At 39.4% G+C, this 21641-nt stretch overlaps 4 protein-coding genes across 8 annotated transcripts; 2 read left to right on the top strand and 2 right to left on the bottom strand.

Annotated features, from left to right (window-relative positions):
- The first annotated feature begins 88 nt into the window (after positions 1-88).
- On the top strand, positions 89-7324 carry LOC122000609 (myb family transcription factor MOF1-like). Its single transcript, XM_042554981.1, has 3 exons — positions 89-323; positions 6405-6481; positions 6591-7324. Exons 1-3 carry the CDS (start codon positions 173-175, stop codon positions 6888-6890), a joined length of 528 nt encoding a protein of 175 aa, XP_042410915.1. The 5' UTR covers positions 89-172; the 3' UTR covers positions 6891-7324.
- A 124-nt stretch (positions 7325-7448) lies between these two features.
- Positions 7449-9160, bottom strand: LOC122000608. The gene is made up of 2 exons (XM_042554980.1): positions 8881-9160; positions 7449-8363 (listed from the first exon to the last, which is right to left on the bottom strand). The coding sequence occupies exons 1-2, from the start codon at positions 9073-9075 to the stop codon at positions 7848-7850; spliced, it is 711 nt and encodes a 236-aa protein (XP_042410914.1). The 5' UTR covers positions 9076-9160; the 3' UTR covers positions 7449-7847.
- Positions 9161-10379: 1219 nt separating this feature from the next.
- On the bottom strand, positions 10380-19649 carry LOC122000607 (metal transporter Nramp3-like). 5 transcript variants are annotated; one of them, XM_042554977.1, is made up of 15 exons: positions 19523-19633; positions 19212-19353; positions 18978-19120; positions 17661-17739; positions 17507-17547; positions 17266-17344; positions 17077-17181; positions 16059-16168; positions 15432-15613; positions 15279-15348; positions 14895-15068; positions 14445-14549; positions 12300-12431; positions 11288-11383; positions 10380-11037 (listed from the first exon to the last, which is right to left on the bottom strand). In XM_042554977.1, exons 3-15 carry the CDS (start codon positions 19098-19100, stop codon positions 10726-10728), a joined length of 1608 nt encoding a protein of 535 aa, XP_042410911.1. In that variant the 5' UTR covers positions 19101-19120; positions 19212-19353; positions 19523-19633; the 3' UTR covers positions 10380-10725. The 5 variants fall into 5 exon arrangements, with proteins under 5 accessions (XP_042410911.1, XP_042410910.1, XP_042410912.1 ...); XM_042554976.1 differs by having other exon boundaries at positions 18978-19100; XM_042554978.1 differs by having other exon boundaries at positions 19212-19344; positions 19523-19626.
- A 269-nt stretch (positions 19650-19918) lies between these two features.
- LOC121999821 lies at positions 19919-21292 on the top strand. The gene is made up of 2 exons (XM_042554454.1): positions 19919-20096; positions 20181-21292. Exon 2 carries the CDS (start codon positions 20239-20241, stop codon positions 21139-21141), a length of 903 nt encoding a protein of 300 aa, XP_042410388.1. The 5' UTR covers positions 19919-20096; positions 20181-20238; the 3' UTR covers positions 21142-21292.
- The last annotated feature ends 349 nt before the right edge of the window (positions 21293-21641 follow it).

Genomic DNA, 21641 nt, shown 5'->3' with positions numbered 1-21641 from the left:
TAGATATATGACTACGCTTTTCTCTAACCACATGTCTATATATATAGAGAGAGAGTTGCCTTCCTTTAATTTTCCACCCTTTTGGCTTTGATTGTCTGAAATATATATATATATATAGGAATGAGCCTTCTCTTCATCCTTACCGAGTGATCATACGCTTTTGAAGAAGAAGATGGAAGAGGATTTGATGAGGATGCAGAGGACATTGATGGAAAGAAGAAGGGTGAGACAGTACAAGAAATCTGATGCTCCGAGGATGCGATGGACGGAGGAGCTTCATCATCGCTTCGTTGCAGCAGTCGACTTGCTCGGAGGCGAAACCAGTAAGTTCTTGCTGTTTAGTCTTTCTCCGAGAGCCTAAGGAAACGAGAATTATATTGTCTCATCGGATATGATAGTGAATTTCGATAAGCTTCTTTCAGTTTTTTTTTTTTTTTTTTCTGTCGATTGGAAAATCGAGGGGGAAGAAACACTTAACATTAATTATATGAATAAGAAATGAAAAGAAAATGTGCAAGGAAGAAGTCAAAACTCTTTAATTGTGTGCACAACTTTGACTTTCATGTTCAGTCGTTTTTTGCTCTTTAATATAATTGACACCTAGCGTCGAAGAGTCAACCTTGTGATCTGGTGTTGAATTAATACGCAGAAAAACCTGGAAGAAGCTATATATATATATATATATATATATATATATATATATATATCCGATAATTATATATATTGATATATATATATAGATATCCGATAATGATGGAGATAACGCATTATGTCATTAACTGAGAGAATACTACGAAGAAGAGATTGACACCTGATTTTTTTTTTTTTTAATGCATATCGTAAAAAGAATAAAGGATAACGTTAGAATAAGGATAAAGAAGGGTTCCTAGTATAGACATTCCGATACTCAATTTAAAACAATAGTCGAGCAAAAAGTTGAGAAAAAAATAAATAGTAAAGTGGATGCGTGCGTATTTTTAGCGTGGAAGGATGTACTTGGCCAAAGGAGATGACTCCTTTTTATACTAACCCTCAGAACCCTCATAATTATGAGGTGTCAGAGAATGTTTGGTATCAGAATATGTCGAATAATGAAATATGTACAACCATCATTCGAGAAAGGTTATGTTTAATGCACATGAACTATCTTTTGTAACTCTCATATTAATGAGGCGACTAAGAATGTTTGATATCAGACTATGCTAAGTAATGCCAGACAATGGAAGTTGTATAGTCATTCTCAGAGAAAGATTCTGTTTTCTGTATATGATTTGGTGGTGAAATATTCTCTATTGAGTATATTATTCTCTGATTGGTTGTTGTGATTCCCTGATAATGTTGTCTCCTGAAAGTAGTCCGACCGTCCTAGTAGCTGATCGACTATATGCTAGGAGGCTTGTACATGAGAAGTGAGAAACTAATCCCCGAAGACCTGACAGGCTTCATAGTCGACCGACCATATATAGAGTGTCTTGGCGCTTAGAAATGGGGAACCACGTCCCGGAAGTCTGACCGGCTCTTGGACCAACCGGCTATATATTGAGAGTTGTATCATAAGAGTGAAGAGCTAAGTCCATTAAGTCCGACCGCCTCTTGAGTCAACCGACTATATACTGAGAGTTGTATCGTAAAAGTGAGGAGCTAAATTCTTTAAGTCCGATCGGTTCTGAGGTTGACCGACTATATACTAAGAGTCCAGTGCTTGAAGAATGGGAGGCTAAACTCCGTAAATCCGGGCGGCTCTTAGTCCGCCCAAATTAATGCCAAGAGTTTTGCTCATATGAAGAATGAAGAGTATTGAGTGGAGCGCTGAGTCTTGTATATCCAGCCAGCTATTGGTCTACCCGAGTTAATGCCAGGAGTTCTTCTCGTATGAAGAATGAAGAGTATTAAGTGCCGCGTTGAGTTCTGTATGTACAACTGACTATTGGTTTGTCCGGGTTTATGTTGGGAGTTATTCCCATAAGATATAAGGAGATGCGCCCCGTAACCCCGGTCAGGTTCAAGTCCGCCCGGATTTATATTGGGGGCCTCGCTCCTGAGAGGTGGTTCACCCGGATACGTGTATCTTTACTTTGACAGCCACCTCACTTTGACTGTCATATCATATTAACCATTGATTTGACATTATCTCTGGGTCCACTCACAACATCTATATCACTAGCCTCCCCTTCAAGTCTAGTTAAAGAAAGTTCGTGACCGATTGATTATACCTGAGTCTTGTCTCCACTTGCTCGTCTGACCAACTGGTTTGATTGACTAGCCACGCATCTGGTCGCCCATTACTATTACCATCAATTGTATCTTTCTTGGAAAAATGCATATCAGAAGCTGTATATGCTAGGTAGTCTTTTTGTTCCAATCACACCCCAAGATAATTTTCTTTAAGAAACTGTCTTCCTTTAATAAGGGATAGAAATCTCATTTGGCCAACCGAATGGTGGTTGGACCTTCCTCCTATTCCCAATCTAGGAGACTACAAACATGATCTCGATTTTGTTTTTGCTTCGGAGAGGATGATCAGCCTACAATTCAATATTCCTCAACTGCTACATGAGAGATTCCTCTACTTGTTTGGATTGAGCCCAGTCTGAACTGCACTTCTCTTTTCCTTTTGTAAGGATTAATAACTTAACCTTCGTGTCGGTGGACATATTTTTCTTGGCTCTAACTTCTAAATCTCTACAGCTGGAGGAGATTGAGTTGAATCTGTAAGAGCAACTTCTTTTAGCTGAACGGGAGCATCAATCAGCCGGTCCTTTTGGAGAGGCGTCCGATAGCCGGACGGGTGATATTAGTGAGGCTCTAGCTATGGAAGGAAAGTTGCTCTTTGATCCTCCAATATTACTAGAAGAAATTCCTCCCGTCGAAGCAGAAGCACCAGTGAGGCTTAGATGTAGTCTCATCCCTATCACACAACCCCTTCCGGAGCGGAAATCTCTTCCTATTGTGTCTTCCCCCCGACCTACGTCCACGAGGGCTCTAGCTTCATCGTCCGAGCAGACGCCTTCAGCTCTTCCTTCTGGCAACCCGATTTGAGAGGAAGTAATCTTCCACCCAAATGAATCTCTTGCCGCCCTTGCTCCTCGATTGCCCTTTGTCCTACCAACCACCCTGTCTACAAGGGCTTCCTCCAACAGACCAAAGTGCAACTGTCAGTTTTCGGTTGCTTATGACGTGCCCTTGGCTCAGGGGGCTAGTGGGTAATCTCGCCTTCGGATCCATCACTAGCCTATGGTCGGATACTAGAAGGGGTCATTAACAGAAGCTTGGAAATTGACAATGACTCGACCGATGGACCACACTACATTACAGATGACAGATGGGTTTGCCTAGGATTTACCACAATAAGTTTCTGCTGGCCTACTACCTCTTTACTAAAATATTACTAATGCTAATGATGATTTTTCTCTAGTTTTGGAGAGTCGGGATGAGCATAACCTAAGCCCTAGTGGACCTGACCCGAGAAAAACAAGTCGTTGAAGGGGCGGGTAACACAATTTGAGTCATTTCTAGTCGCCACCCTTACCGGCCAACTAAGTGAGCTAAAAAGGAAAATTCAGGAGGCTCAAGAGTTGGTGAGGGCTGAGGCGGTGAAGGCATAGGAATTGGAGACTATCTTGAAAACAAGTGAAGTCAATCTCTGATTGGAAATGTAAAGGACAGCCTAGATGGTTGAAGAGAAGATTCTTGAAACCCAGAGCCTCTTCGACAAATTAAAGGAGATAGAAACGCCCCATGTATCCGAGTTGGAGGTGATAGAAACTTAGTTGATGATCAAAACTCTGCTGATGTCTGAGCAGTAAAAGAGCCTAGACTCTAGAGAGTAGAAATAGACTCCTAGCAGGTGAAATTGGAGGTTGCACGATCCGAGCTGATAGCGTCCAAATCTGAGTTAGCAGGGACCACATATGAGCTGGTGGCTTCCCAGGCAAAGCTGGAAAATTATTAGTAGGGAGAAGACAAGCGTTTTGAGGCTAGGAAGATGACCTACTTCCAATCCCACGATTTCAACATGCAACTTGGCACCTCCATCAACAAGATATTTCTTTATGGAGCAAAGGGAGCCCTTGAACAACTTTGGAAGATTGGTTATCTGGCGTCTAAACTTCTAGCTCGATTTTTGAATCATCAAAAGCTTTTAGATGAGCTTCCACCAAGTGTCTTTCCAAACTTTAAATGATATATCTTGTACTTTAACTTCTTCTGTGGGATAAGAAAGAACTTATGCATGCAATTTGAATTTATTCAAATTTTACTTGCCTTATAACTTTTCGTTGTTATTTTACTAAGTGTATATAAGTACTTTGCATGTTTGAGTAGTGGGATGACTTAGTCTTTATCTTTGTATTTACCGAACGACTCATAAGATCGAGCGCACCCGTACGAACACTAGAATGCTAGAGCTTCGATCAATCCTGAGATTAACTGAGCTTAGGAGAACGACATGCCAATCTGTTCGGAAGAGCCACTAGGATCTTGAGCCTTTCCCTTTCGTGGATCTCGAATGAGAACGTCTCCGGAAAATGATTCTTGAGGCCTTTTTAATGAGCCCATCTCCTCAAAAGGAATGCAGAATAATGTACGATGATATGCAACGAGGGATGGTGGCACAAGCGACAAATTGATTGGTTGTGCAGGTACTTGTATGAAGTCAGCCGTTAGTGGGGGAGGGACCGACGAGAACGCAATTGCACCTTCTATTCGGGTCCCTTGTTCGGTGTGAGAGCCCATCATCAATGCAACCGGATCATGAGGCAAAGGATCGTCGGCTGCCTCTTGTTGTTGTTGTTGTTGCACTAACTTTTAAGCTCAGGTTGCTATCAAAAACTCCAAATCTTCCTGTGATAAGGTGATTGTAGTGAATTGTCTAGTCTTATCCATCTTCGCATTTCAAATTCATGCGAAGTTCCATTGACTGTGCTAAATTTGATCTTGTCTGAAAATGATGAAGATGACATGTTGGATAGATGACTCTGTCGTTAATTGGAAGAAGACTCTAAGATGAAAAAGAGATGACACCTAAGACTCCTTCCCGACACTCCTTCCTGTGCACACCATAAAGAGAGCAAAGGGGAGTATTAGAGCAAGAACCATGGAGGGAGTCCCTGGTGGAGATACTTCGACACTCAAGTTAGAATAGTAGTCGAGCTAAAAGTAGAGCAGAAGATGAATAGAGAGTGGATGCGTGCGTGTTTTTCAACATGTGAGAATGTACCTGGTCAATGAAGATGACCCCTTTTATACTGGCCCTCAAAACCCCCGTAAATATGAGGTGTTAGAAATGTCTGATATCAGAATATATTGAATAATGGAATATGTACAACCACCTTTTGTGGAAGGTTCCGTTTAATGCACGTGAACAATCTTTTATAACTTCCGTACTAATGAAGCGACTGAGAAGGTTTGATATCAAACTATGTCATGTAACGCTTGGCAATAGAAGTTATACGACCATTCTCGGAGAAATGTTTCGTTTCCTGTATATGCTTTGTTGGCGGAATATTCTCTGATGAGTAGCTGTTATTTTCTTATAGGTTATTGTGATTCTCTGATAATGTTGTCTCTTAGAGGCAATTCGACTAGCCTAGTAGCCGACTGACTATATGCTAGGAGGCTTGTATATGAGAAGTCGGGAATTAAGCCCCGAAAGTCCAACCGGCTTCATAGTCGATCGACTGTATATAGAATATCTTGGCGCTGAGAAATGGGCTATTGGGCCGATCAGTTATATATGGAGAGTTATATCGTAAGAGTGGGGAGCTAAGTCCCTTAAGTCCAATTGACTCTAGGGTTGATCGACTATATATTGAGAATTGTATCGTAAGAGTGAGGGGCTAAATTCTTTAAGTCCTACCGGCTCTGGGGTCGACCGATTATATACTAAGAGCCTTGTGCTTGAAGAATGGGGGGCTAAACCTAGTAAATCCGGCCAACTCTTAGTCTGCTCAGGTTAATGCCAGGAGTTCTACTCATATGAACAAAGAATGTTGAGTGGGATGCTAAGTCCTATATGTCCAGCCAATTATTGGTCTGCCTAGGTTAATACTATAAGTTATGCTCGTACGAAGAACGAAGAGTGTTGAGTGGGGCACTGAGTCCTATATGTCCAGCTAACTATTGGTTCATCCGGGTTTATGTTGAAAGTTATGCCCATAAGATATAAGAAGTTGTACACCCCGTGGCCCCAGTCGGGTTCAAGTCTAGTAAGATTTATACTGAGGGTCTCTCTCCTGAGAGGTGGTTCACCATGATACGTTCACTCTTATTTTGATTGTCATCTCATTTTGATTTTAATTGTCATGTTATTTTTGACCATCGATTTTACAATATCTCTAAATCTATTCACAACATCCCATATCATTATGTATTATGTTGACATACACTTGTTCTTCTCTTTGCAGGAGCAACACCAAAGAGAATTATGGAAACAATGGGTTTAAAAGGAATAAGCATATCTCATGTTAAAAGCCATCTACAGGTACGTACCCTTACAGGAATTCTATGATTCACAAAGAAAGATCAATCTATCCTAATGATAAAAGTTGAATGTTTTAATCAAAGTTGGGAACTAATGCAATATCTAACAGATGTACAGAAGTTGGACGAGCCTTCACAACATCCCTGATCAGTGGCAACCACAAGAACATCCTTGGCACGAACTGGTCGCTCTCGCTCACACAAGGCCATCCTTCGAGGCGACTCTTCGAGGTCGCGCAGCAAGGAACACCATCCCCAGCGCTATTTCAAATGTCAATAGCCTCGGTCAGCGTTGGAGTAGTTTAGGAAATTTTGCAACATCCCAGGACGAGAACGACGAAGTAGTATTGAAGAAGCAGCACCAGTACTTGAACCTAGAGCTGACCATCTCGTTACCATGCAGCTCTTAATTAATTCGAATACACAATATGTCAAACAAAATTTTCTGTCCCAAAATCCTTTCTGATGATGCATCATCCAGATAGATTTTGGAACGGAAACTTCTGTTGGGCCATGCTCTATGGATTGTACAAGACATGAATGAGTTAGTGCAGTGTAATTTATGAAATATTTGAAATAAGCAGACTTTATAACTTGGCCCAGCGCTGCGATCGCGGGGCAGTCCGAGCAATGCGGCGTTGTGAAATGGTTCACGCGGGGGAACAAAACAAAAGCGAGCATTGAATGCTGCTCCAACGTCGCCTATGGATCGACGATGCTTGGGCCACAGCCAATCGCATTGAATGCCGGATATCGACACGCCACATTAATGCTCGATGGGGGACGTGATGCAGCAAACCATTAATGCGCAGCGAGCCGCATATACACATAGGCACACGCAGAGCAGGACGACGCCATGAATGACGAGCGAGGCCCTTTTGACCGCGCGTGCCCATGCCCAGATTAATTAATGTTTTTCCTTTAATTTTGTTGGTTTGGTTTTCAAACCACATCCACATCCGCAGTGAAACTGTAAATGGACTGTTTATTCTCTTCAGCAGTAGCCGTAGTCCTCGGGAATATCTGTTTTACCTCATTTCTAAACATTTAATTTATTACCAGGAGGAGGCTCTCTGCATGCTGCATGCACCGCAATCACGCAGTGTGGCACCTGCGAGAAGGGGCAAGGACATCCAAAAATCGCCTGCGAGGGGCGGCGGGATTAATCACTCCCGGAAATGGTGGCTAAACGATGCCAAAAGCTGGTGTGTGTACGTATTTATCGGCGAATTTTCCGGCAGCAATTGACACACTGACGTGGGATTTTACAGCAAAACTGCAAAAGCGAGCTACTGGAGAGAGAGGCGGTTTCCTTTGTTGCTCTTCTTCGTGGATCCGTGGCAAAATTTGAGGAATTCGGTTGGAGATCATTCGTTGCGTTCGGTCTGGAAGGAGAAGTTGAGGTCGATACGGGGCTTCTTGTTGGTGCCATTGACCGGCACGTGCGCCGCACACCTCGGGCACCGCGGCTCCACCTTGCAGATGAGCACGTAGAGGAGGCACTCTGGGCAGGCCGCCGCCGCCATCGCTGGCTCGCCGTCTGTTTCGTCGGGTTCGTTCGGCCGCCGCTTGGCGGAGGAGGAGCTGGTGGTGATGGTGGTGGCGGGGGCAGAGGACGAGGAGGACTGGGAGGGGGAGGGTGGGGAGGCGGAGTCTGGGAGTGGTACTGGAGCTCGGCCGTCAGCGGCCAGGCGCGACTCCCTCTCCAGTGCCGATTTTACCTTTTCCAGGGTGCAGACACTGTGGTACGCGGCGGCGGTCGCGATCGGATGGGGCTTTCGGCTGGGGGATGAGGCGGAGAGCCACGACGGCGCGAGACTGAGGTCGTGGAGGTGAGGAGACGCCGGACTGAGCTTCGTCTGTTGATGGGGTAGCATCGCCGACTGCGACCATGGAATTAAACAAAAATTATTTGAAATTCTGAAAAGAAAGATCTCTCACTCAAAAAAAAAATGATGATTTAACTTCAAATAATGTACGGCGGTTGGGAATTCTTGGAAGAACGAGAGATCTGAGTATAGAACAGAAATCGAAGGTTCACAATTAGGATAAAAAAAACGCATTGGTATGAACAACTCTAAACGAAATACTTGGTGATTCATCGACAGGAAATTCATACGAGATGAATGAATATAATTCGTGGTACGATCGACGGGGGTTTTGTAGCCACTAATCGAAGAGGATTGTCGCGTAGAATTGATGAACAAGATCATCGATCCGTCCCCTGGCAAATTTGGGGGAGAAGAAGGAAATTTATCCCCTTGTTCTACATATTCTCACGAAACCGAAAGATCCAATTCTGCGGAAGCCCACGAGGAGCCCGGGGGATCGAATCTCAGCAAACGGCGAGCACAAGGGAAACAAAGCGAGGTCGATTAAGGTATGGACAACGAGGCGTACCGACGTAGCGAGGCATATGTCGCCAGAGGCCCGGATCTGAAGCTCAAGATTCACTTCAGCTGCGGCGACGGCAGTGGCGGCATCGTTGTCGCCGCAGCTACCGAGCAAGTCGAGAGTGACGAGCTCCGTCTTCCCCTCTCCTTCGTCCTTGTAGGTATCCACCATTCGAGAGAAGGAGCTCACCTCCGCCACCATCTCCACCTCCTCGGCCGTACGATTTCTTTCTCCGGAAACAAAAAGGCTGCACTCTGCGGACGATGGCAAGCGAACAGAGGAGATGAATGACGAAAAAGGGCGTGAGGCAAAAATCATATATACCTCTTCATAAAAACTTTGTGGACATTTTTGAAAAATTGTCCAGTTTTTTCCTGTAATTTTTACAAATTGGGACGGAGAGTAGGTGATCATCGTTTGACGAAATTCCAATTTGATCCGTGGAGGTTCTCTCAATTTAGAATTTACCCCTGGTACCTTGGTACGGCCTCGGCGGGACAGGATAGAAAAAGGGAAAAAAGAATGGAAAACATTTATATTATTAGTAAATAATTATAATTGAGGGGTGAATTTATTCGTTGCGACTCGATCGTTGATGAATGGCTGTTATGATTATTAGTAGTAGTATTGGTACTAATCTGTGTATTTTAGTTCATATTTTAAATTATTTTATTTTCAAAGATATTATTTTATTTCACCCATCAAATAAATAAATAAATAAATATATATATATATATATATATATATAATAAATTTTGAAATGAAAAGATTTTGGAAGTTATGGGTTGGATGGTTTAAATGGGTAGGAGCATTAATTGAGAAAGGCAAGTGGATTGGGATTGATGATGCTAGTTAATTCAGATGGATCAATTCAGTTATGATTTAGACGGGCTAAATGAACCATGCATAGTAATAACTTGATAATTATAATTTTTCGATTTATCTTCTTACGGTGATCATGATACATGATCAGATGAAATTGATCACGTAGAATCATTGGGATGACAGATTTTATCTTTACTACCATCGATAAGTTCGTTGAACTAATTGCAACAGATAAGCCTAGTGGGCAATTAGGTTAGTAGAGTTAAGCACTCAAGGTGAGAATGCATTTATCTAATTGGTTGGACCATGTGTCTCGATCATGTAAGTCCAACTTACTTGTCGAGTAGGTTAGTCATATCAAATAGATCAGTTAAATTGAGAAAGTGATCCAATTAAATAATTAAACCAAACAAGTCGAATGTCCCAATTTGAGCAAGCAAATCGAAATGTCAATTGAGTCAAACAAGTCAGGTTAGTCTATCAAATTGAGAAAGTCAAATAGGTTGATCTAACATGTAGGCCAGATCAGGTGGATTAGTTGCATTGAAAGGATTAATTGAATCAAACAAGTAGGTTGGATCAATTAAACTCCACGAAGAGAGCTATACGATTTAATTGACCATTAGTACCACAAAAAAATTCATCCAATGGGTTGTCAATTAGTACGACAAAAAAAATAATTATTTCTAAAAGGCAAAAAAACACCTTGAATTCACCGAATTTCTAGAGTAGCACCAAGTATTACAAAGTGAAATCCTATATATATTTTTTCCATGCGTATAAAAATACTGTTAAAGTTTTCAAGCCTACTACTATCATAGGTTGAGGCTTGAAACGAGCTTGACACTATCACTTCATAGAATGAAGCAGACAAACTTCAGATATAATTCCTCCCTTCTGTGTTAGTTTGCTGTTTTCTTTCACATTTAGGGCTAAAAACTGCAGTAAAGAAAGCAGAAATATCAGTCCACTAAATTCAAGAATGTTGAGGCACACTTTGCTTGGCTGGAAACAGCAGGAAGTTAACTAGTCCAGATCCTGTGTGGATCTTTTCTGTGGAAGTTGCATATTTGCAATATCCTCTCGCGGTAAATTGTACACGGAATTGTTAGCATCGTCTTGTAACAATGGTTGAGTTGAGTTCCTATTTCTCCTGAACACCAAGTACAATATTGCAGCTATGTAAATGAGCATGGCTGAGAACCCAAAAACTCCAGCAAATACAATGCATACTGTTTGCAACCCACTGTCCAAAAGCAAATTAACAAAACCAGTGACGAGATAGTAGGTATTGATGATTACAATCAATGAGCTTATTAACCATGCGAGTAATGCCACCTGCAGCAACAGCAAAAATAAATAAATAAATATGACGTCTATGAAAGTTGAATAAAAAAGAAAACCAGATACTAGCTTTTCTATGCATAAATATTTTTTTAAATGCTTTATAAAAAAAGAGTGAAGTTTTTTTTTTGGTCTTTGAACCTACAAAAACTAGTTAATATATAACTGGACAGTGATTTACTGGAACTACAATCACCATCTTGGTTCATATCTTGTGACAGTAATGAATGCGGTGAAAACTTACCCCAATAGAATTGGAATATGAACCCATCTTGGTCTTACTGTTGGTAAACTTCAGAAGTGGGATTAGAGCAAAAGGAAGCTCAAATGATAAAATCATCTGCAAAAAACTGACTACATATTAGGTTGATTAGAACATAATCAAAAGGATAGAACAGGCATGAAGACACCCTTTCACACATGGCCATACAAAGGGGTGCCTGTTTGTTTGCATAAGAATGTTTTGGATTTGTGTATGAATATTAAGTCACTATTTTTTCCCTTAATAATTTTGTAGCACCTAAATTACAGTTTCGTATCACCTAGATACAATTTAGTGGCACTTATAATATAATTTAGTAGCACCCATACTAAAATTTAGTTGCACCTGTAATACAATTTGGTGCCACCTATAATACAATTTAGCAGCACTTATAATACAACATGGTAATAGCTAGGGTATAATTTTGGTAGAACATATAACATAATTTAGTAGTACTTATAATATAATTTAGAAACACCTATAATAAAATTTAGTAACACGCCCAATATAATTTGATAGAAAGTACAATACAACTACAACATAATTTGGTAGCACCTTAAAGATTCTTATTTCAGTTTCCAGATTTCATGTCTATGAGAATTCAATGTTTTTCCTAAGAGTGAATGATAATTGTAAACAATCAATGACTGGTCTAAAGGATAGAATTTAGAACAGACGCAATGTGAGGAAAAAACTCTATTAAAAAAAAGAGAAAAAAAATCAAGTAAGATTAAATGAATAAACAAATTTGATGTTATTATACATAGTATCATCAGAAACTCATAAACCATACCATGTTCCACATAGATTAATGAATGACATTTAATTCATGAAAGAGATTTTGTAGTTGCAGAAATAGATTCTGTTGAATTCATCTGGTCAGTATTAGTCTGCTATCTCACCATTCTTTGGTTTCAACTTAGGAGTACTTTGGTTTTACCAACTATATGTTTTAGTGGGGTGATCATTATGGAAAAGATAGTAGTTCATATACCGAAGAGATGATAATCAATTTTCCAGCTGCTGCAGATCCACCAATTAAAGCAACTATCAGACTAGGCACAATTGCCAAGGATCGGGTCAAAAGGTTCCGTATCCATGGTGGGATCCGCAGATCAAGGAATCCCTGGAGAAGGAAAACGAATTTCATTTAATACTAATATAAATCAAATACATAGCTATGATTCACTTGCATATGGAAAGCACCAACTGAAAATTTGGAGACAGTTCAAATTTTCATATCATTACGCGAAATTTCTACAACGGCAAAAGCAGAATGTTTTCCCCCTAGGATGCTTTCAGTTATCAGCAACTGAATGCCTGTAAGAATTGTTTCTGCATGCTACTATATATAGATAACGGTAGGAGACTTTCCTATTTAAGACAGATTGGCAGGAATACTTAAGACAGGTTGGCAGGAATTGGATCGACAATGACAAACATTAACTGTGTTCTTGCAGGGTTCAGATAGAGATGACTAAGCATCTGTTTCAAATGAGTAACTACACAAGGCTGGGATGGTATTGTATTTCCATCTGCTGTGATTTACCTATGTCTCAACCAAGGTTTAAAATTTCAACTTGTGCCAAGGTTTCGGTCCCAGACCAAAACGATATGGTTTCGATATCATATTGTGCCGATACAGTTTCAGTATTTTTTTTATTTATATATAGTAATTATTAGATAAATATGTTTATTGTGTATAATTTAAAAATAAGTTGTATATTGATTTTATATAAGTTGTTTGAGCAACTTAATATGGTTAGAAAAAATAATTAAATATAGTTTTATTTAAAGATGTATTAATTACTCGAATTAAAACTGATACATCATAATTATATAAATTAATTGTTTATTCATTTAATTAATTATTAGTTTAAATCTTATATATTTAAAATAATAAAAAAACCAAAATATCAATTAAACAGAAAAAAATATAAAATAATAATAATAATAATAAATTATCATAATATAAATATGATTTATTCGAATTTTTTTATAATTTTTAAATATATTTAAAACAGTAAAAAAGAATTTTTTATAATATCAATTAATAAATTATTTTTTAAAATTTTAAATATATTTTTATATATATTATAGGGATAATTTAATTAGGGTTTATAAAAGCATATTCAAAATATCACATCTCCAGTTAGGAATTGTTTAAATTAATTAATTTTTTTTTCTTTTGCACAATACGTGTACTGACACCGTGATCCCGCGAGCAGTGCTCGCATGATGCTTCTGCCAACGGCGGAGGCGTCGCATGACGCTTCCGGCGGCGTGAAGGCGTCGATCACGGACAGATGACGAAGGCAAAATTTGTTCGCCTACTATGCCGGTTTCGCTTCCTCACCGGAACGGTAAATTCCGACGGTTTCGGGCGGCAGGGCTCGGCACTTCAAATCCTAGTCTCAACATATCAGTATATTTGAGGTGAGCCGAGGCAGTAAAGAATTCAAGAAAATATTACCCATCTTATGTTAAGCATGGATTAGGACCATATGGCGCAAAAGAAATGACATCATTTTTTAGAAATGATAGATAGGACTCATTGTCAATTTCTCAATAGATGTAATTACACCAATCTCTGGTCTTGCAGGCTGACCATCAAAGATATACACAAAGCTGAAAATTTCCTGAAGAAACTGAAAATCGGAGGATATATTTGAATCGGCATCAATGAAGCAACATCAACTGTTCCACTGAACACTTTAATTTTAGCGATGAACCAGTAATGACTACTTTAATACCAGTATCAAAAACAAGCTGCCATCTTCACATTTTGTTTGACTCAACAAAATTTCACTCTTCTTTTGGAATAGCAAATTGCAATGCATACTTCTTATTTGTTCCTTTATCTTTCTATATCTTTCATATTTCTCCCACCAGCTGTCTCTCTTTATGAGCTATTTATCTTGAAATTAGCATTAGGTCAGCCATACTTGGCAAAATCTTGTACTTGTAAAATTAATTAACCATAAGTAATCCATGAGACAGAAAAATGGTTTGCCATTGTGCTTACAATTCATCTATTTCACAAGATAAAAAAGGTTTTTATATTATCACGATATAATCATGCATTGCTAAGTAAAAATTTTAAAAATGCCAATAAGTTGAGTGATAAGAGAGTGATCACCTGCATGACATATTGTCCAGCATATGTTCCTGTTATAGTAGAACTCTGACCAGATGCCAGTAAGGCTACTGCAAATAGCTTGGAACTCCAGTTTCCAAGAACATTCTTGATGAGAAAAAAAAATGTGTAGTCAGCTTATCTTACACAATCACAGTTAACTTGAATGACGAATCACCTCTAACATGAGGCAGACAACAATAAGTGATAATTCAAGCTTGGATATTCCAATTCAAGTGAATAAGTTATCAGTTTATACGCAACTCACATTGCAGTACATTGAACCACACTGTTGGCAAGAATATTGGAAAATAAATAATGTTCAATTTTGAGTTTAAAGGCGCTCTTACTCTATTCTTGTTATATCAAAATTATAGAATTGCATTTTCATGCTCGTGATAACAAAGAACTGGTGTCCAGTATACATTCCAAAACAGTGTTAGTCATGTATACCTTCAAGAGAAATGATGCTTTATTGAGGTCAAGGTCATTGCAGTTTTGCTGATCTTCAGGATTTAGATCTTTAGAGCTACAAATAGAGCCACTTACAGAAATAACAGATACATTAATAAGAAAGGTCACTGCAAGAGCAAATGCACTTTCGATATTGTAAAACCTGCATGCCTCCTGTAGAAGGAAGACATGATAAGTGATCGATGATAGTTGAGAATTCTGATAAATATATAAGATAGCTATACTGGCAATTCCTACATATATGTTTCCAAATTTTCTAACTTACAAATGAATTTATCTTCTACAACTTGTACAGCATATGAAACTAAAAAATGGATGTAGGAAATAGAAGAACAATGGATAGGAGACAAAGATAGTATTCACCTTGACCCCACGAACTGAGCGTGGTATTTTCCTGGAGAGTACCAAAGCTGAATGTAGGAAAAGGTTGTGCCTGATATCACATATCATGACCTCAAAGCTGCATCTGACATAATATAAGATAAAACCCTGTTGTCTAGAGAAAGTGAAACTTACGGCATCACCATTGCACCAAGTAGTGAGATAGCAAGACCTGTGGCACCATTTCCTTTAAGCTGGGGGACAAAAAGTCCCTTCAAAATTTCTGAAGACTTTGGCTTTGCATAAGTAAGTTCAGCAAAGAAACAACCAGCCATTGTGAATACCAGAAACGCTATAAGTAATTCTAGTTTCCTCACCTGCAAGATGTTTTAGAGATACATTGCATAAAGGTGTGAAGGACCAAGTTCAAGGGAAAGTCATGTTCATTTGTAATGTAGGTATTCTGCTAATTTTATTCTGCAATGATGAACCAAATTTCAGTTCCACTTCATTGGTGACTGCTTCTTACTGAAAATAAACTTGGTGGCTACCCAACAAATTCTGATATAAAATCTTTTGTCAAATCGAAAAATGACTACACTAATTAACTATAAAGCATCAATTTGAGGTTTTTGATATAAAAATTGAGAAGGTTTCTTTAAAAACTTCTGAATACAATATTTAAGAAATATGCACATGTAAATAAAAAGAGGATAGTCCATTGTAGCCAAGGAATAGTAGAAATCCCACTGATCATAAAAGTAGGCTTGTGAATAAAACCACTGTCAAAAAATACTAGTGCAACTGTTAAAGTCACCTTACCCCATACTGTTGCAAATATAGCAGTAGCAAAGTACTCAGCCCCGTGATAAGAACACCACACCATACAGGTATCTTGAAGAGCATATTCAAAGCAAAAGCCGTTCCAATAACTGCAAAGAACAAGGAAAGCAAGAGCATACAGGCATTAGTGTGGCCTTCAAATGAAGTTGGCTTATCAAAGGTGTGACTTAGGCAAGTGACTCAGATTTGGCACTGGGGCTAGTGGGGAAGCATTTTGCCTGACTCAAAGCTTGTATCATCATCCATAAGTCTGCATAGCAGATCAATTAGGCTACTCTCATTCAATATGTTCTAATATTTAGAATCACGTCATATATGAAATAGTGCCCATGTAATATATCATAGAAATTTATTTACAAGCAATCAAAATTTTGACTTGATTGGCCGATCTACAAAGTACAAACTTCATCCAAATCAGGTTTATGAATGTGCACCCAATTTACATGGCCCATTATAGCATTGTTGTCATTATTACTCATGTTAAATGACAATTATTTTGTTGTAGTGATTATATTCAGCTCAAAGTACTTATAATCATTTTAGGAATAAGTATCATGCTTAGTTCCCTAGTCACTTATAACCACTTTAGGAATAAGCATCATGCCTAGTTCCCTAAACAAGATAGGCCTTTGGCACCACAGAACACTTAGCAGAAGCACCACTAATAAACTGAGGAAATTGTCAAGAAATATAATGGTTGAATTATAAATATGAGTGACAATGCAACAGAAAAGCACTTCAATATGTGGGAGTCTCAACCATTGTACAAAATACTGAATATTGCTTTGTAATAAAGCAAATACGCAAAGCCCCTTCTATTATGCATACAAAAATGAACCTTTGAGAATAGTAAATTTTAACAAACTAAACTTTAGGCTATACATTTGAAAGGTTAGTTCTTTAAAAATTTGCTAGATTAGCAACATGAAATTTTTAAAAAAATATATCAAGGTGGTCTATGAAAATATTTGTTTCATGGCATGTGAAGTGTTAATACCTTCAGGAATATCACATGCAACAACTGCAAGTTCAGCCAGAATCCACAGGATAAAGTTAGGAACCCTTGTGTATTCAGCTCTACAATGCTCAGCTAAATGCTTCCCTGTGAGTGGAGATTTCTTTTGAAATTTGAGAGATACTGAAGCATGCACAACAAGGAAATTTGGGACCCTCTATGACAACAGACCTGTCACAACTCCTAGCTTGGCTGCAAGTGACTGAATAACCAAGGCAGAACAGGAAGCCAAAAGTATGATCCAAAGTAACTGGACGATAGAAACAAATACTTATTATTTTAACACAATAATTTTCAGATGAAAATGGCTTCGGTTGAATCAACAAAGTTATTAGTCATTGCAAAATAGGACCTTGAATTTGAATGCAACAAACGTAGAAATAAACTATATCAGCTGAGGAAAAATGTGCACCTCATACTTGAACTGTGCACCTGACTGTAAATCTGTCTCAACTGTATACCACAAAACATTAAACAATGGTTAGCTGCAGAAAGTTCAGCCTGGAATATGATGGAATACAAATAGCATATGTGAAATAATAAGAAATAAAACCAAAATAACTTACAGTTTCCAGGATCAATATATGCAATAGAAACAAGGAATCCTGGGCCCATATATGCAAACAAAGATTTCCAACTTTTTCTCTAGAAAGCAACCATGCAGAAATTACACCACTCATACATACACATGGTTTGATAAAAAAGAAGAAAAACTTTTATTAGCATATCATTATTTTGTGAAGGTTTCCATTAAGAGTAATATTCTAGAACCATGACCTTTCTACTTGAAAGATACATCTTGTTGATAAAACATAATTTCTTCAATTTGGTGCAACATATCCAATTGGCAATTAGTGATGTCACAGTTTTAAAAAATACAAAGATCAAAGTTGATATTATATGCTCAAGTGTCTGCATTAGATCTTAAACAACCTTACTGATATCAACTAAAACAACCCAAAACTAAACAACAACATCAACGACCAATATTAGTCCCAACTATTGGGGTTGGGTACATGGATCTATCTCTTTGTCAAACTCTATGGAAGGTTATATTACTAGTATTATCTTATTTAAATAAGGATAAGATGGATGGTCACGAGGTAAACATATCTAATTGGCAATTAGTGATGTCACAGTTTAAGAAAATAAGAAGAAAATCAAAGTCAATATTATATGCTCAAATGTCTCCATTAGATCTGAAATTTCTTCCGTTTAAGACAGATATGGTCGATGAATTGATTACATAATCCAAACATACTGTTGTCAATTTTTTTTTAAAAAAAAAACTTGAATTAAAATTGTGAAGTTAACATAATAATATTATACATGGATACTGTAGTATAATCTGACTGAAGTCCAAATCATATTGCACTTGCACCACATATAATCTCTTTTTTTTTCCGAATATATCGATTGGATATAACCAACCAGATCTATCTCTAATCCATTGCATTCTTAATGGTGGTGACTTGATGAAAGGTGATATTGCAATATGCAAAGAACTTACTCATTAAAATTTATTATTACCCAACCTTACTGATATCAACTAAAACAACCCAAAACTAAACAACAACATCAATAACCAATATTAGTCCCAACTATTGGTGTTGGGTAAATGGATCTATCTCTTTGTCAAACTCTATGGAAGGTTATATTACTAGTATTATCTTATTTAAATAAGGATAAGATCGATGGTCAGGAGGTAAACACTTTTTAAATATAATTTGGCCGTCAAGTATAGTTAAACACAGCCCTACTTTTACCAGGATTTAGGACCGGTTTGGTGTTTTGAACTGAAAAAATCTGAAACCAAAATACTCAAATGATGAATAGGTATTTGAACAAAATGATTGAGATAATCTCTCAAAGTAAAGTTATACCTCAGGGACAATGACCTGACCCGTCTCAATACTCTCGATGAGAGGTAACCCATTACCATGAGAAACACCGCCATTTCCAATGCTCGTGATAAATTGTGAAGGTCGGGAGCTACTGATCTCCATCTGTGATGATACAACCGGCCCTTTGAGAATACCAATCGACAATGCATCAATATATAGTAAAGCACTCAATCCAATTCAAAGAATAACTTCCATCAGATTAGTGTTGACAACCTTTTCAAAAGAATGGCGTAGATCACAGAATAACGAATCGAGTGCCACTCCAAATAAATGTAATAAACCAGCATAAAAACAAATCCAACACAATCCTCAGATGGGACGCCATTCCTTTAAGCAACGCAAAGGACTGTACAAACTAGTTTGGAAAACAAAAGGGACGCCAATCAGTTCCAAGAAATGTACCATGAGCCAAGGCAGGAGAACCGCATAGCATTCGACGACGATGCCAAACAAAAAGCAGATTAAAAGAAACCACTTGGAAGCGCGGTTGGAATCACGAAAAAAGGAATACGAATAAATCAAACCTTGGGTCCTCGAGGCGTGAGGTTGAAGGCAACCGAGAATGCTTACCATCCCTCCTTACAGCGCCTGCTAAAGGGATTTCGTCGCTCTGCCCCTAGCAACCGACTCTGCTCTACGCTAGAGTCTATAACTCACTCCGAGTAAAACGAACCGGGTTTATTTGCGATGGGTTGCGATCCGGTCCGTCGCAGTTCGATTTAGCCGAACCAGCGCATGAAATGAAAAGTGTGAACTATCTAAAAAATATTGGGAAATGAAAAGTGATTTTAAATACGAAAAATGCAATTGGATAATTCTTTTACGCGTTTCGCCCCAGAGCATTTCAAGTAATTATCGAATAACAGAAATAAACGGACACGATTCAAACTGAGAATAAATAAAAAAAAACGCCCGTAATCATAAATATTAAACTGTTCGAGAGCGACCCTCGTTCCACCAACACCAATTTCAATTAACACGTTCTTTTCTTGGCAGTTGAACTTGCGATTGAATCAAATTAAAGAACAAGTCTTTGGTTTTGATAAATTTTCAAGAAAAACTGCCAAATCCTTATTTATGTCCATAGCGATCCCAAAGGTGAACCACTTTAATCATCATCTGTTCCATCTTTTCGCACCTCTGTTTTTTTGGTTTTTTTATTTCTTTTTTGCCCTTTTCAAGTTTTCCGTCCACAGAATCACGCAATGTTTCAGCAGATCGATAGCTTTCTAGCTTCACGATGATAGACTGGACCGCCGGTTGCTTCGGCTCCAACGATGGCGGCATCGTCGGCGGCGGCGGCGGCAGACGGCAAGTGGTTCGGAATGTTGTCACTTGCTTCTACGTGACTAGTCTGTCGATGAAGAAGAAGGAGGTGCTCATCATGGTCACATGGCAGAAGAACAACGGCGACGAGCCCTCCTCCGTCACCGTGATCGTCGACGACGATACCTCCGCCGCCGCCGCCCACTTCGAGCACCCCCGGTGCAACTCCCAGATTCTGCGGAAGAAGGGGAGCCGCTCCTTCTTCTCCGGGGACTCCATGTTTCTTCTCCTCTGGGATATCTCCGCCGCCAAGTACGGGCCAGGTTTCTCGTCGGAGCCCACTAAGGACTTCTACCTCATCCTGGCGGCGGACGCCGAGCTCGTCCTCCTGTTGGGCGACAAGGGGAAACATTACGTCGACAAGTTTCCGACGGCCCCCTTCTGGATGTACAGCCGGTACGAGCAAGCGGTGGTCCCGGCCTCGGCGGCGGTGCACTACTCGACCAAGGCCCGATTCCGCGACGGCGGCCAGGAGCACGACGTGTCGGTGATTTGCAGAGTAGATGAGCGCGACGCCAGGAACGGAGAGCTGTCCATCGCCGTCGACCGGAAGAGGGCGATCCACGTGCCGAACGTGGGGTGGAACTTCCGGGGGAATCAGGCCATCACCGTCGACGACGGGTCGGCGGTCGTCGACGTGCTCTGGGACGTCCGCGACTGGTGGTTCCACGACTCGTCCGGCGGCGGCCTTACGACGTTCCTTTTCCAGGCGAGAAGCTCGCCAGAGAGCGAGCAGCCGTGCTGGTTGCCGGAGGAGGCGGCCGCGACGGCCGCGCCGCCCCCCTTCACTCTATCGATCATAGTCTCCAAGAAATAGTGAAAGGCTGACGGCGCACTGTTATTTCTTCCTGTTAATATCATCATCATTTTGCCAACAACTTTTACTGCAGAAATGGACTTAACTCTCTGTTCATGTTCTACCTTTGTGAAATCACAGACTTCAAAAGGCTTTTGGCTCAATCCATTCGATTCTAACTTGATATCTTGACTTGAAACACAAGGATGAAGTTAGAAAATTAGATAAAGATTAGGCCATTTGAATTTGGGAGAGATAAGAACAAGAAAAGAAAAGATGGTTGCACAAGCAATTAAAGCCAGCCTTTATATCTGTTTTTTGTGGTCCTTGAAAATAAATCATCACAGTGGGCTGTCACATGTTCCTGTTTGAAATAACTGGAAAGTAAGAGGATATCTGACAATGATCTCATTCAACCTTTTTACTAGTTCAATGAGTCTTTTTTTTACTAGTTCAGAGATTGTCCAGGAAGATTCAAGTAAGGCTGCTTCTTTAATGCTAGGCAAAAGGATGAGGAATCT

The sequence above is a fragment of the Zingiber officinale genome, chromosome 7A, assembly GCF_018446385.1.
Source record: "Zingiber officinale cultivar Zhangliang chromosome 7A, Zo_v1.1, whole genome shotgun sequence".
Classification (NCBI taxonomy): domain Eukaryota; kingdom Viridiplantae; phylum Streptophyta; class Magnoliopsida; order Zingiberales; family Zingiberaceae; genus Zingiber; species Zingiber officinale.
Note: the sequence above shows the minus strand (reverse complement) of the source record. Positions and strands in the feature narration are given on the sequence as shown.